The sequence below is a fragment of the Melopsittacus undulatus genome, chromosome 17 (genome assembly GCF_012275295.1).
Source record: "Melopsittacus undulatus isolate bMelUnd1 chromosome 17, bMelUnd1.mat.Z, whole genome shotgun sequence".
Taxonomy (NCBI): Eukaryota; Metazoa; Chordata; class Aves; order Psittaciformes; family Psittaculidae; genus Melopsittacus; species Melopsittacus undulatus.
Window position 1 is genome coordinate 292,892 of NC_047543.1, and position 16,087 is coordinate 308,978.

Below are 16,087 nucleotides of genomic sequence, written 5' to 3' on the forward strand. Positions count from 1 at the left end.
GCCCAGCAGATCCCTGTGGAAAGCCACTCCGAGGCAGATATTCCTAGTGAGAACTGCAGAGCCTCAGCACTGCCTCACTGCAGCGAGGGGGTTTTTCCATGGCACTGACTCATCAGGAGCAAACACAGGAAAGAAATGCTCAGGAAGAGAAAAGGGTCCCTCCAGGAAAATCCAGGCTGTAGGAAAACAAGCTATTTTTACTCCATGACATAATGGCTATTGTGGAAGCCCACGGCAGGACCGACTGCTGCCCAGAGAGAGCGGATGGAGCCCAGCGCTGCAGCAGAAAGAAGCTGTCACATGGAGGGAGAGCACAGGGGCAGGGAAAGTGCTGACTGTGGGGAGCATTCCACAGGGAACAATATCCCTGTACATTGTGTCCCGTGGGTTCCCCAGCCTGGGCCTGGGATGCAGTGATGCTCTGCTGTCCCGTTGCTCCTGTGTGTGGTCCTGGGGGGTTGCCGTGGCACCTCCCTACTGTGTTCTATGGCTTGAAGCTGGTGCTGGCTCCATGAGCTGTCAGCTGCCAACGCTACACAAGGCTCTGAATTGCTTTGTGCCAATGCTGGGGTTAAAAGTTAGCAAAATAAGGATTCTCTCTCCCTCTCTTTGGTTTCCAAAGCAATACAAACGTGAGTGAGTTCTGAACCAGGTTTTTTTACCACTAAAGCCTTAGGTAACACAGTGTTTGGGCATTGCCTGCAGCATGGCGGGTGCAGAAACATGTCCTGCTCTTCAAAGCTTAGCCTGGATTTGTCAGTGGATGAAGGACAGCAGAGCTGAAGGAGCTGCACTGAGGTGGGAATGTCCGGGGGCTTCCCTGCAGGAGTGAATTCCCTGCTCCCTGTGTTAAACCCACATAGAGGTTTGTACTGTGGGGACATCCACAGGCATGGGAGCCTGCGTGTTTATGGAGTGAATGCGCTGTCACTACTGAATCCAAATGGAAGCTTTTCTTTAAAGTATTGACCTCAGGCTCTTGGAGTCCTGGAAAACAGCCCCAGCCCCTGAGTATTGGCAGAAGATGTGGATTTTCCAGCTGAGCTTGAGCGTGTGCCGCTGTGTGAAGCAGCCTTCCTTTACTGCACACAGCTGTGCCCGGATGGGGACAGCTTCTTTCCAGCAGCTTCCTGAGCATTTATTTACTCACTCGAGGCTTGTTTTTCCCCTCGTTCCTTTAGACCCGTGGTGCAGAGGAGGTGGTTGTTCCAGAACTCTGCATTCCTGGCTGCGCTGTGCCTGTGTTTGCATGCAGAGCCATCGCCTCCCCTCCAACTATTTTAGTCATTTCAGAAAGGGTGGGTCAGAGGCATTTGGCAGCGGGTCCTTTGCTGAGGTGGAGTCAGCCAATGACCTGCAAGCCTGGAGACTTTAGCAGGGCACTTTGGCTTAGGGCTCTGCGGGGCTGTGCCATTTGCAGTGCAGCACACACATCCCCACGCTCCTGGCGCGGCTCCCGGCGCAGGCTTTAGCTCAGGCTCGGGTTTAGCTTCCCCTCCTCTCTGCCCCTGCAGTGACAGCTTCCCGGGCGCTGCTCACCACCACTCCCGAGCCGTCATGGAGGAGACTACTCTGCAAATCATCGAACCACCGACCGTTTCGGAGGCCTCCGAGGAGCCTGCGCCCGAAGAACCCATCAAAGCAGACCAGATCAATGGTGTGATGGTGCTGACCCTGCTGGACAAGATCATTGGAGCCGTGGATCAGATCCAGCTGACCCAAACGCAGCTGGAGGAGAGACAGCAAGACATGGATAGCGCCGTGACCAGCATCCAGGGGGAGCTGACCAAGCTGACAAAGGCTCACACCACCACCAGCAACACCGTCAACAAGATGCTGGAAAAGGTGCGCAAGGTGAGCGTGAACGTGAAGACCGTTCGGCAGAACCTGGAGAAGCAAGCGGGGCAGATAAAGAAGCTGGAGGCCAACGAAGCAGAGCTCCTGAAGCGCAGGAACTTCAAAGTCATGATCTACCAGGTAAGGAGCTGTTTGACACGTGCTTTGCGTCCTGTTGCTGGGGGTTCTCGCTGTGGAGGGGGCTGTCACGCTGTATGGTTGGTCAGTGGCTCTCCCCTCGCTGCCTGGCAGCCCAAACCGAGCAGCAGCAGCCTCTCATTCATGAGTTAACATTGTCTGGGTGTTCTAAGACAGGGTTTGGTAGAGCTGCTACGTTTAAGAGGAGTTTTAATGAAGACAGCAAGGACGGCCCTAAGCACCCATTGCACTGGAGCAGAAATACTGAAATCACCTGATTTTACTGCTCAGCTAAAACTGAGCAAGAACACATTGGGTTCAGGAAGGGGGTCTTGTAAATCCATGTGCCAGTGTCTGCTCTAGTGAGAGACAAGGTGTGTTGCTGCATGGGCAGTGATAATGTTTCACCTTTGTGACATGCCTCTGGTAACAAGCAGACAGTAACAGCAGCATTGGGGTGAAATGGGACAGGCAGAGACATTGGAGGGAGAGCAGAGCAGCTCCTTGAGCCCCAGTGCTCGGGTCTGTGTTGTGTTGTATGGACTCCCACGTTCTTTTTCATGTGAGCTGGAAGTGTTGAATGTTCAATAAGTGGTGTCGGGAAGAGCTTTGGTTTGTTTCGTGTTCCCCCCTGGGTAAGTGTTGGAATTTGATGTTAAGCAAGAAGAAAGGGAGGAGAATGTTCCTGTCAGTTCCTGGCTGGAGTCTTCCTTATCAGAGCAAACTCTTGTATTGGACCACGGAAGAGAAGTGAATGAAATAGTTAATGATTCAGTTAGAAGCCTCTGGGTTAATAATAGACAGTGCCGGGGACAAAGAAAGAAGCATCAAGTGCTCATCATGGGAAGGGAGAGAAGAAGAAAGGGGGAAAAAAGGGGAATGCTTCTTATCACAAGGTTTGAAGAGAGAGCTGAGCACAATAGGCTCAGGAATCTACCAAGTCCAGGGGCCTGCATAGCTCTGATTCAGAGCTTAAGCATTTGTAGTTTTATCATGCCCAGAAAGCTGCAATGCTCGAGCCTGTTCCAACCGTGCAACAGCTTAACCAGCAGAGATACACATTTATGACAAGTTACTTGTATCAGGCTTTGGGGGAGGCTAGATCTACCCATGGAGAAGTCAGGTGGAACTCTACATGTACTGCAGAAGCAACAGACAAGTGAGAAGAGTGAGGGGAATTGTTTAAACAGAACATTCCCTGTGGCTTATGGAAATAGGTAGGAAGTTGGCAAGTTCCTGGGGCTTTTGGGAGCTGCTCCTTTGGCTTTGCTGTTGCTTAGGAGTATTGAGTAGAGTTGGTCTTTAATCTATAAAGCAATCCTGTTTCTGAAGGAAATGGGGTTCAAACGCCTCTGAGTGCTTCAGTTGACAAGGGACTACAGGGATCTTGTGAATCATGGAGCTATTAGGGAGTCAAAAGCAGTGATTTGTAATTCAGAACAATTTCCCAGCAGGGAACTGAGTGTGATTCGAATGTGAGAAATTCCCCAGGTTTGCTTCATGTGAAATGGAGCCTCTTGCTCCTTATGGCAGTGCCCCAACTCTGTGGGATGACAGAGGGTGAGGATCCCATCGGGGGGATCCAAGCTGTGATCGGCCCTGCTCAGGCAAACAAAGGTCTCTCTTGGAGGTGAAACTCTTGGGTTATCTCTTCATGTGGTGCTTGAACTGGACAACGAGCTCCAGGATGGGCTTCGGGTGTTTGAACACTAGAGAGAAATAGGCAATAACCACATGGATGGGCCTGAGTACCAGATGCTGCTCTGGGTGATGGTGCTGCACAGAGACAGAGCTGCACAGCAGAATGGGGTGGCCAGGCCTGGGCACAGGCACCACCCCCCCCAAAGAAAGGGGATGGTTTTGCACTCCTCAGCAGTGCTGCTCTTCCCTGCATACAATGGAAATGTAGTGTTGGTCAACAGGGGAAGTTTCTAACTGATACCAATGCACAGTGTGTCTCAGAGCTATTGTCATGATTCATTTCCCTGTGGAACAGGGTTGTTTAACAGCTGCATTACTTTGTACATGAATGCCATAAAAACATCACTATGGCATTTGCAGTGTACACAACCTGGAATTGTGTGGCTTGCTGTAAGGGAAAATAGTCTGTCCTCTGCAGGAGACTCTCTTCTTTGTGGAGGCCTCTTATGCCAAAGAAGTTATTAACCATTGAGGGGGATCTGGGAAGTTTTGGGTTGGGTTTAGGGGGTTTGGTTGCTTGGTTCTGGCCTGGGGGGGGTGTTGGGGTTTGTGTCTCCCTGGGGCCCTGGAGCTGTCACTGCACAGATCCCTGCACAGGCAGGCAGTGGAAGCCCCCAGTGGATGTGCAGAGCAGCAGGTCACAGCTCTGTGGCCTCCCGTACTTACCTGACCATTCCAGCACTGTAAGGGATTCAATTCAGCTCCAGTCACGAGTGCACTGCCTGGCCTTGTGCAAACCACGTTAACAATAACACTGCAGGCAGAGGTGCTGGCTCTGGGGGTACATTCGAGAGGCTGATGTGCAGCTGCTTTACCAGGACTGACCAACGCTGTTTGTTGCTGGTGATCCCCACCCCACTGCCCGTGGCCTGATGATGTCCTTCTGTGCTTCACTATTAATAATCATGCCCTGAAAAAGACTGCAGCAAGAGTCTATAAACCTGAAACTGGGACAGGCTCCCCCCGGGGGGGTTAATGAGGAAAAAGCCTCTTGAGTTCTGTGTCTGTGGTTTAAACCAAACCTAAAATCGCACAATAACCCTTTCCTAATTCACTGTTTCACTTCTCAGACCCCCTCCCAAGGTTTGTCTTGGGGACTTTGCTATAGTGTAATTCGTTCTGTGGTGGGGAGCAGCTTCTCACTGCTTCCTAGCTGGGAGCAAGCTGCCTTTGGGGAGCTGTGCTTACCTTGCCCCTGCAATCGCGCTGCCTGTTGCTATGGCTAAAAGTGCAAAGATTTATTGGGCTTTGGGGAGAACAAGAGATCAAATCATCTGAAGATGATAAATATAAAGATATAAAATAGATATAAAATATTACTGAAACCCAGGAGGGGCTGTTTGCAGTGAGAGAGCCAGGTCAGACAGTTGGTGTGCTCTGTGGGATGTGGTGTCATTGATCCTGTGCTACGGAGGATTAAAGGGAGCTGGAGGTAAGCTGGGTCTAGGGTTATTGTCTCAGCATGGAGGCAGTTACACATGAACTGTTCCAGGAGGGCAAAGAAGACCTTTTGGCACGAGGTGAAAGTTGTGCTTTGCTGATGGATGAGGAGGAACTGAAATCAGGTTGTGTTTGGGGAATGCTCTGGAGCTGGGACTGCTGGGCTGGGGGAAAGCAGGGGCTGAAGCAGCATCCTCTGGGCACCCGAGGAGCTGCATTAACCCAGCCCTGTACCCACAGCCCCGTGTGTGCCTGTGCTGCTCCCTTGCTCCCTCTCACATACACTGGTACCTGATGTTGCCAGGAGCTGGTTTGATTCCTGCCAAAGGAAGTTTCCCTATTGATGGAATGTAGGGAATTTGATCAGTTCTGGAGCATTACATTGGAAAAAACTACCCCCCCCACCTCCAAACAATCCTATGTTTCTCTTTGGAAGACTTGCCTACCGACAGCAAAGGGGACAGGCTTTTGGCAGACTTCTTGTCCTCTTTCCATAGCCAGAACTTGCCCTCCTGAGGAATCTGCTGTCCCATGGCTGCGTGCAGGCCTCAGTGCTTCCTTTGTGTGCCTGTCCCAGGCTCCGGGGAAATCAGGACACCAGCAAATGTGTTGAGAGTGGCTGCTAATAAAAACAAACTGGAGCAGGTCCAGAGGAGGCCACGAGGATGAGCAGGGGCTGCAGCACCTCCTGTATGGAGCCAGGCTGGGAACACTGGGGCTGCTGAGCCTGGGGAGGAGAAGCTGCATGGAGACCTCAGAGCAGCTTCCAGGCTCTGAAGGGGGCTGCAAGGATGCTGGAGAGGGGCTCTGCAGCAGGGACTGCAGTGATAGGACAAGGGGTGATGGGTTCAGACTGAAACAGGGCAAGTTCAGGTTGGAGATAAGGCAGAAGCTGTTCCCTGTGAGGGTGCTGAGGCCCTGGCACAGGGTGCCCAGAGAAGCTGTGGCTGCCCCATCCCTGGCAGTGCTCAAGGCCAGGTTGGACAGAGCCTTGGGTGCCATGGTTTAGTGTGAGGTGTCCCTGCCCATGGCAGGGGTTGGAACTGGATGATCTTAAGCTCCTTTCCAGCCCAAACCATTCAGTGATTCTGTGACCTCATCCCAAATCTCCTGGTTGTAGGAGACAAGAATGTGGGGCTGGTTGCTGCAGCTCATGATGAAATAACACATGTCCCATAAAGCCACACTCAGCTGTGCAATGGCATGTGGCAGCCCTCACCAGAGCACAGCATTATCCATCCCTCCAAATGCTTTCTGACAGTTAAACTTATTCCAGCAGATGCCAAAGGCCTGGATTCTGGTTTCTTACAGGCAGCCCTCAGCACCCGCATCCAGGAGGGAATTCCTGAAGTCCTTTAATGGGGCGCTGGGTTCAAGGCAGCTCTGCCTGGGATGGTGGTGGTGGTGGTTGGAAGGAGCAGCCTGTGGCCAGGGTTGCTCCATGCTGTGCAGCTGGGGCTCTACAGGGGATGCCTGGTGGGACATGGAGCTCCTCTGGGAAGGGCCGGATGGATACGGGATCGGCTGGAACACGAACCTCAGGCACACAATGCGGAGGGTAGGTAGGGCTGGGAGTATAAATAGCACAGTTTGGCTTTTGTGCCTTGAGGGGGCCTTATAGGGACGAGAGCAGCGAGGCTGTGGGCGCTGGGGAGGAGGGTGAATGTCAAACCCAACCCAAATGCTGCAGGTTGGGCAGCAGCCAGAGCTGAGCTGCCTCGGGTTTGGGCCTGTGCTCCCCAAAAGAAGACGTGGAAAAGGACTTGTGTGGTGGGAAGCAGGGCAGGGAGTGCAGGGCATGGCCAAGGCTTGGGTCTGATGGCAGCAGAGGGGTCAGAGCATCAGGAGCAGGCAGTGTGGGTCCATGCCCTGGGTTCAGTGGAGCCTAAGCAAAAGCATTCAAGGATGAAGAGACGTGTCAGCACGGGGGGAGGCCCTGGACCTGCCTGTTCTCCATCCCTTGTAAGGAGCACCATGTGAACGTGTGGAAAGAATCCTTCACACCCTGCACGTTACTGAGCTACAAGAGTCTCGAGATAATAACTCACAGGAGGGAGTCTGAGCCTTAAATCCATGTCAGGATGTAGGAGCTCCCACTTGCAGGGTTTTCTTCGTGCAGGTTATAGTGTTTCTACCATAAGCACTCAGCTCTGGAGCGTGGATTTCTGTTGCAGCTGCGCATCAACTGCATGAATATTTCAGTGCTCAGGTATTATTCATAAGCAGTTAGTGCCAGGACTGTGCTATGCTGAAACCCTTTCAGCATTAGAGGTACACACTGTGCTGTGCAGCAGGAAATTGTCTCCAAGGGCTATTAATGGCTCAGGAAAACCAAACCAGAGGTAATACTCCTTCTGATCACGTATCCCTCTCTTGGGCCTCCCCTGGGCCTGTCAGCAGTGGATCTGAGTGTCTGGGATTGGAAATCAAAGCATTCGAGAAGCCATTGAGTGCTCAGCCCCAGCCCTCTCCAGTGCGCCCTGGGTGGGAATTTGCCTGGTAGGTGGTAAAAGCTGCTTTGTGCCGTAGGTGCTGCGAGGCACTGCAAGGGTGTGAGTGCCACAGGAGGTGCTGCTCCTGTTTGTTATCCCCATTGCCCCGGTTTATGGATATGGGAATGCTCTGGAGGTGTCCTCCAGCATCGCTCCCAGTGCAGCGCTGCCTGTGCTGTCCCTGTCCCAGCTCCAGGACAGAAGAGTGAGCCTGTATCCCTCAGCACACCATGGGCTCAGGGTGGGAAGCGTTCCTGCATCTCCCTGCTCCCCTGAGCTGTCCCTCCCTTAGGAATGAGCCTCTCTGATGAGCTGCGATGTGTCTGTGGCCCATACACAGCATGGCAGTGACTCCGAAGCTTGTTGGCACCTTGCTTATGGCCTCTTGTACCCTGGCTGGGCTAACGTCATCCTCTGGATTCTGCAAGATCTTGTACAGTTTAAAGGTACCTGAAGAACCACAGCTCCACTGGAGCTGCAACACAGGACAAAGACCAGAAACAGAGATGCTCAGTGTCAGTGAGGGGAAATGAAACATGCAGAGTAAAAGGCCTCAGGATGTTTAGTCTGTAGCTTTAAGTGAGGATGCGAACGTCAGCATCAGCATGGATCTATCTGCAGATCATCTGTAGTGCAGACTCCATCGTCGAGACAGGTCTATCCGGGAGGAGCAGTTCGGAGAGCAAAGACAGTTGTACAGAGCCTGGGAACAGGATCAAACCCTTCTTTTCTGCTGTCAGAGGGGAGGAAAACCCAACCTGGTCACTGTGCATCTCTTTACCTCTCGGTTTCCTCCAGCCCTGCCTTTCTTCTGCCCCACCAGGGCTGAAACCCTTCTCCAAGCACAGCCTCGCCTCCACTGCTGCTCCTCCCTGCACCACCAGCTCTGAAGGAGCCCCAGTGCTGGGGCTGGGCTGCTCCTTGTCCCAGCTGCTGGGGAGGCTGCAGCCTCTCAGGACCCGGCCTTACTGGATGTGCCTGGGAGGAAGAGGTGCCAAGGAGGTTGCACAATAGAGAGGGACTTGCACTAGTCAGGGAGGTACAGCTTGAGAGCAAACTCACTTATCCCATTCATCCCAACCCAGTTTGTTCTTACCCCTCATACTGTGTGTCTTTCCCTTTGTCCCTGCAGTGTTCTTTGGGGGCTGCAGGATTCAGGCTTCTAAGGACTGGAGGCTTCTGATTTTCTTGGAGATAAAATCTATCCAACCTTTGGGACACAGGAGTCGAGGCCATGCCCAGTGTCACTGGGTACAGATGTCTGTGAGCTGCTGGGTATTGCCCAGCACCGGGGTCTGGTATGGTCCATGTGCTGACAAACCCAGTGCTGCGTTCTGGAGTGAAGAACACAGGCTTTAAAATCACTGTCTCTTCATAAGCTGGTGCAGAGAAGCAGCTTCTGTGTTCAACTACGGCACAGGGATCTGAGGAGCCTCCGGAACAGCTCCATCACATCACTGGGAGCAGCAGCATGAGGAAAAGGCAGAATGTGGCCCTATGGCAGCACGCAGGGTAATGGGCCTGAAGCCATAAGAGGGATTCTGCACCTTCCAGGCCCTGCTGTGCATGGGGCAGGGATGCTCTTCCCTCTGATAAATCTTTGCTGTCTTTTCTGTCAGATTTTGCTACCTGGCTTCTGCCTTTACTAAAACACCCCCTGTGCCTCTCCCTCTGCCTGTTCCCATGCTAAGCGGGTGACTTTGTCAGCAATGTTCCAGATGCCGTGCCCAGCAGGGACAGGTAAGTTCTTCCATTGTGCTTCCTTTGCGTGGCCATTGAAACGCCGTTTTCCTCGTCTTAGCCCAAGAAGACCCAGACTGTGCCCTGTGAGCCGGCTGCAGGAAGGGTGCCGTGGCCCACACCAGCAGAAGACGTGCCGGGAGGCAGCAGTTTAGGGCCTCAGCAGGAGAACTCCCTGAAGATGCCCTTGAAGCTCTCCTGAAGCTGCTGATTCCAGAGCCTTTGCCTCTCTGCTTGTGGCTGCTGCAGCCTCCAGCCTGCGAGGCTGAGCTTCCAGCTGGCAGGAATGCTGCTCTTGCCTCCTGCGCTTGCTGCTGCCCTGCCGGGGCTGCTGGAGCCGGGATCTTCTCTCTCCCAGGCATCCTGGGACCTGTCACGCACTCACCTCTGTGCCCTGGCAGGCAGGGATTGCTGTGTGCTTGCATGAAGGGCTGTGAGCCAGCAGCAGTTGGCTCTGCTGGTGTGTGCTGTGGCTGGGCAAATGTGAGCTGTGCGCTGAGCCTCCGTTTCTGCCTCTGCCATAGGGACCTGGTCAATGCTCCCCAGGCTTCTGGGAAGGTTTAGCTTGTGTTTGTGGAATGGTTTGAAGTTGTTTTAAGCAGATCAAGCCAGGCAGAGAGCACAGAGGGTGTGAAGCTCCCGTTGTGTGGGGCAGGAGCTGTTCCTGGGCAGCACCAGCAGCCCCAGTGCCCATCACTAGGAGCCAGTGGTGACTTCCACTGCTGTTTGTCCAACACTTATCTCACACCACAAAAGCTGCTGGTAACACCACAGGGCCCAGTTAAAGCCTTCCTCTTATTGTGTCCAGCACCCAGCTCCGGGGGTGGGAGCAGCCACATCAGTGCAGGTTCAGCACCATCCCGGATCCAGGCAAAGGTGAGCCCATCCCAGGAACGGGGCTGCCTGGGGAAGCTGCCAGGGGAAACTTGGGGGTTACCCCTCTCAGCCTGCCCTGGGTGAGTGCAGGACGGGGCAGAGGCTCCAGTTCACCCATCGGAGCTGGGATCATCCCATAGCAGAGCCTGGGGATGCGAGCAGGGCACGTTCTGCATGGCCCAGCTGCATGTGGACCGGCCTGACCCGGCTGCGCTGCTGTGTGTGTGACAGGAACGGAGCACAGTGACCTGCGGATGTGCTTGGCATGTGTGTGTGTAAAACCCTTCCATTAAACCTTCCAAGCGGAGCCCGCAGTGCCTGGCAGTCCTGGGGCTCAGTCCTTCACCCATCGGAGCAATCCCAGAGCCCCTCTCACACATTGGGAGCATTGGGAAGAGCTGCTGGTGCTGAAGAGCTGTGCAGGGCTGGGAATGCAGCTCAGCTTTGTGCCCCGTTGGCCTTTTATAAGGCCGAGGAAGTGTTTACATGTGTTGTAGCAACGAACTGGTGTCCATGGGGTGGCCGTGACTCACCGCATGGGAACTCGCCTGGAAAACAGGGAGCAGCGGAGCAGGCACATCCCACAGCAGGGCCTGGCGCAGGGCGAGCAGCCCAGCACCCATCTGCTGGCAGCCAAGTGCCTTGGGTCCAGGCAGCGGGGCCCCTCCGGGTGCTCCCAAGGCACCACATACACACAGACACACACACAGAGACACACAGACACAGACACACAGACAGACACACATACACACACACACACACACATGTGCTGCCCGTCCTGCCACAGGCACAGCCCTGCCCAAGCTCGTGTGTTAAGAGCTCCTGTGTAAAACCCTCTGAACCTTGTTTGCCCAATGCCTGTGGTAGTGGGAGCCATCCGGGCACAGAACTGGTTCACATCTGCTGATGGGGGCCCCCGTTTGAGCACCCCACCAAAGAGCGGTGCCCAGAGGCAGGAGCTGGGGCTCACTCTCTTCAAGGGTTGGTGTTTTCCCAGTAAAAATCAAGTAGATGGGGTACAGAATGTGGCTCATCATGAGACAGTGCCCAGAGCACAGTGCAGAGCAGGATCTGTGTAGCAGCCACTCATAGACCTGCGATGGTTCTTGATTGTTCCAGCGAGATCCCATTGATCCCCCCAGGCAGTGTTGTGTGTGCAGGCACTGGGCAGGGAGGAGGTGCCATTGGTGCCACTGGGGCAGTGCCTGGGTGTGGGTGGGGAGCTGCACGTGAGGGATGCTCAGCATGGGGTACCATGGGGTGCATGGGACAAGGAGTGTGGGTCTGCCCATGCTGCGCCCTGTGGGAGCTGGCACCAAACTGCTGGTCCTGGGTGCAGTGGCAGGGACTGCAAAGAGCCCCTTTGTCCACCTGCCCCATGTACTGGGAGCTGCTGCCAACCACATTGCTGTGGCTGCAAGGGAAGAGCTGCAGGATGGTGCTGAGCTGGGTGCTGCGTTGCTGGCGCAGCCCAGAAAGCCACATTTGGCCAGAAGGTGCATTCGGGGCTGTAACACACGGAGCTGTGGTTATCTCTGTGGCAGGCAGGGAGGTTCGGAGGTGCTGTTTCCTCCTGCACACACATGTTCTGGAGTTAACAAGGGCCGATAAGTATCTGAGTTCGCAGGATATGGCCCAGGTCCAGGGCCAGTGGTGCCAGGGAGAGGGGGATGCCTTTGTTCTGGCTCATTGTGTTGACTCAGAGGGAAGGAAGCGGCCGGAGTTCCTGATGTTCTGGGCTGGCCGGGCTCTGGGATGGCTCCAGCAGGTGTTGTTGTGCAGAGCAGGATCCTGCCCTGCCCTGGGGACAGCCTGGCTATTGTTTTCCTTCAAGCAGCAGGGTAAATGACCAAAACACATGTGGTCCCCTCACCTCCATCCCAGAGAGCATCTGAGACCTGAGCCGGGATCCGGAGGGTGCAGCTCTGTGCTCCCCACTCTGCCCTTCAACCATGACACCGCAGCCCATGTCACCCCATGCTCCATGGAGCTGAGCTGTCGCTGCTCACAGAGGTTTCCCTGGATGCTCTCCTGCTTCAGCACCACTGCTCACCCACGGAGCAGTGCCGGGGAGGAAGGAGACACAGCTGGAAGCATCTGGATTCCCCAGCTGGAGCTGTGCTGCAGTCACATACTCCATCAGCTCGTGTTGGTTCTCAAGTGGTGCGAGGGCAGGAGGAGCACCCATGTCCTGCATGGTGGTGGCCTTGGCCAGCCTGCAGCGTGCACACAGCACGGCAGGCACCACACAGGGACCAGTGCAGAAGCAGCTCCCAGTGGCTGCTGTGCTGGTTTGAGCATCACGGGTGTCCTGGCTCTGGACATCTTCCCCCTGCGCTGGGCACTGGTGAGGCTGCACCTCGAACCCTGTGTTCAGTTCTGGGCTCCTCACAAGAGAGGCATTGAGGTGCTGGAGATGGGCAGAGCAGTGGGTACCACTGTGGAGGTGTGACCCAGAGCAGCAGCCAACACCTGGGGACATGGGGGGCACCGGCAGCCCCAGTTCTGCTGCTGCCTGCATGGGGCTGGCAATGCCCTGGATTCCGCACCTCCATCCCAGCAGCTCCGCTCTGTGCCTGCCTGTTCCCTGTGCTGCCGTTGGGCTGGGGGAGCTCCAACCTCTCCCCCCGGCCCCATAGGTTCAAACCAGTGGGGCAGTAGCGCTGGGAGCCGCAGCTGCAGTGCTCTAGGCAGTGATGGGCTATTTCCAGCCTGGCCGGGACACGAGGTGATTCAGTGCAGGGACGCACACTATGTGCTGCTCACATGAAAACCAATCCCACTCCAGAGCTGTGCCCCATTCCCAGGCACATGCTTGTCCTCTGCCGCTGGGATCAGAGACTTGGCTGACCCGGGAGAGCGGAGAAGCTGAATGAATTCACCCCGTGCAGAGCAGAGGCCGTGTAACCTCACAGCCCTGCAGGCCAAGGCTCTGCTCCTGCTGTCCTCAGACACAGCTCGCATTGATTCCCTAACTTACCCCGAGCGGGGCAATGGGAAAACCAGGCTGGTCTGCTGCATCCCAAGGGATGTCCCAGCCCCGAGTCTGGGTCCTGCAGGCCTTGGGAAGGTCTGAGCACAGGCTGGGATGCACAGCCCCTGTGTTCTGCATGGCCAGATCCCGGCTCCGGACTGTGCTGCCATCTGCAGCCCAGCACAGCACCGAGCCCCGGGCCCCCACTGAAACCCCACGGGTGCTGGGGGGCAAAGGGGCAGCGCATTGTCCCGAGGGGTTCCCTCTGCAGCAGGATGCGGCTGGAGCATTCCCGGAGCTGGGAGGGTGTGATGGGTCCTGGTGAAGGGGAACTGGGGCTGCGAGAGGGGCACAGCACAAAGGGAACAGGCTCAGTGCTGGCAGCTCTGGAGTCACAACGGGTTTGGAACCAGCCTGGAATCCTGAGCTTGACTACAGAGAGGCCTGAGCTGCTGGGGCAGAGCCTCCTGACAGTAACTCATCAGGGGCACTGAAGGAGGACGGGCCCAGGCCCGGTGTCACCTGCGGGTGGCTCTGAGCCCGGGATCCGTGTGCGTGTCTGTGTCTCACTGGCTCCGCTCTGTGTCTTGCAGGATGAAGTGAAGCTCCCGTCTAAACTGAGCATCAGCAAGTCTCTAAAGGAGGGCGAAAAGCTGGAGAAGGAAGGTGAGGGTGAAGAGGGGCCTGTGGGTGAGGACCATGCAGAGGAGGACCACATCCAGCTCTCCTCAGATGAAGAGGTGGAGATTGAAGAGATTATCGAGGAGTCACGGGCAGAGCGCATCAAAAGGAGCGGCATGAAAAGAGTGGATGACTTTAAGAAGGCATTCTCGAAGGAGAAGATGGAGAAAACGAAGCTAAAGACCAAGGAGAACCTGGAGAAGACCCGTCACAACTTGGAGAAGACCCGTCACAACCTGGAGAAGAGGATGAACAAACTGGGCACCAAGATTGTGACTAATGAAAGGAGGGAGAAGATGAAGACCTCTCGGGACAAGCTGAGGAAGTCTTTCACCCCGGACCACACCATCTACGCCAGGTCCAAGACAGCCGTCTACAAAGTGCCACCCTTCACTTTCCATGTCAAGAAGATAAGAGAGGGGGAGGTGGAAGTGAAAGCCACGGAGCTGGTGGAGGTGGGTGGAGATGAGGGAGAAAACTCGGATCTGATGCGTGGGGAGAGCCCCGAGACGCACACACTGCTGGAGATCACGGAGGAGTCGGACGCGGTACTGGTGGACAAGAGCGACAGCGAATAGGCCAGGGCTGCAGCGCGGAAGGGTTGTGGACGGCGGCTGAACACGTATTCACTCACATTCGAGCTCTCTCTGCCCCTGGTGCCCCAGGGCAAGTGTACACAATGCATCTTTACTACCCCGCGGAGCCGACGCCAATCCCCTGCCTGCTTGGACAAGGTGTAGTTTATGTTTTAGTTTTAGCACACAAACGTTAGGAACACGGGACTCTTTTTCTTACACTGTCCAATCACCCTTTGGAGACCATTCCTGCCGCAGAAAGCCTTTAGCACCGAGCCTGAAGACGGGCTTTGAGTGATGGGGACCCGGCCCAGCTGGACAGTGCTAAAACCAAGATAACGGCTGTACACCTGGAAAGCTCAAGTGTCCTCCAGAAGCGAAAACCTGGTGTCAAGACAGCATCGCCCATATCCCCCCCGCGGCTGCCCCACAGGCAGGGGGGCTCCAGCATCCGAGGGGGCTGAGGAGCTTCGGTTGCACCCAGCGAGCAGGAGTCCTGCTGACAGGCAGAGCCCTACATGGCCACCACACAGCCCTGAGCCGCTCTGCCCTCCCCAGGACTCCGTGTCCCGCTGCTGCCACCCTGCAGCGGGGCCAGCCCTGGGTGCACCGTGTGGCACCACACAGCACCTCCGTCGGTGCTGGGGCCATGGCAGCGCCGGGGCTGCCCCCTCCCTGCCGGCCGCGTTATGGATGCGGCTGCCCAGGGAGCGCACGGAGGTGGTGCTGGATCCGGTCCCTCCACACCCGCTGGCAGCGACGGGATTCGGGATGCGCTGATGCCGCGAGGCTGCCTCGACACCGGCCAGCCCCGGACCTTGAGCGTTTCCGAGCTCCCCCTTCCCCCGGGGTCCCGGCACTGCCCCGGCTCCCGCAACCCTCTCGCTTCTCCCCCGCTTGCTGCAGCTTCACCTCGCACAAGGCAGCGCCAGCTCAGACCCGGCCCTGCGGGAGCGGCTGCGCCCGAGGGTCCCGCTCGTCCCCGTCCCCTCGCCGGGCTCGACCCTACCCGGGAGCGCGGTCGCTCCCGTCCCCTCGGAGCCAGCCTAACCCCACATAAACCCGCTTGTCCCCTAAGCGCTGTGTCCCGCTTATCGTCCGCTGTACCGGCCTGGCCCCGGGGCTTGACCCGGTGCCCCGGTAAAGCCGCCCCAGGGCGGCGCGGCCGCAGCCTCTGTTCCCGAGCAGATGGCGGTTGCGGGCAGCCCCAGTGCCCGAGCACCGGCTGTGCCCTCGGGCCGGCAGTGCCGGGGCCCCCCCCGGGCCGTTCCCTCGCAGGTTTCCCCCCTTCCCCGGGCCGGGCGCGACAAATAAAGTCTCTTTTCTAAACCACCCGCGTGCGGCCTCTCCGTGCACGGCCCCGGGCACCGGACGGACCGAGGACGGCACCGTCGGGGCTGCGGAGCCAGCGCTCGGCGCTGCCCCTTTAAGAGGCGGTAGCGGTGGGCGGCGCGGTGACGTCACGGCGCTGCCCGGAACTCAGCTGGGTTTCCCGCACGGCCGTTCCCGGCAGCCGCTGCCCCCCCCGCCGCACCGCCCCCTCCCCAGCACCGCCCTGCGGCGGGAGGCGGTGCCGTCCGGGAACAGCCGTCACGGGGCAGCCCCCCGCGCCGCCGGGAGCCGTGACGTAGTGC

At 56.6% G+C, this 16,087-nt stretch overlaps 1 protein-coding gene across 1 annotated transcript; it reads left to right on the plus strand.

Annotated features, from left to right (window-relative positions):
• Window positions 1–1,042: 1,042 nt before the first annotated feature.
• CAVIN1 (caveolae associated protein 1) lies at window positions 1,043–15,782 on the plus strand. The gene is made up of 2 exons (XM_005139848.3): window positions 1,043–1,977; window positions 13,791–15,782. Exons 1-2 carry the CDS (start codon window positions 1,558–1,560, stop codon window positions 14,454–14,456), a joined length of 1,086 nt encoding a protein of 361 aa, XP_005139905.2. The 5' UTR covers window positions 1,043–1,557; the 3' UTR covers window positions 14,457–15,782.
• Window positions 15,783–16,087: the final 305 nt, after the last annotated feature.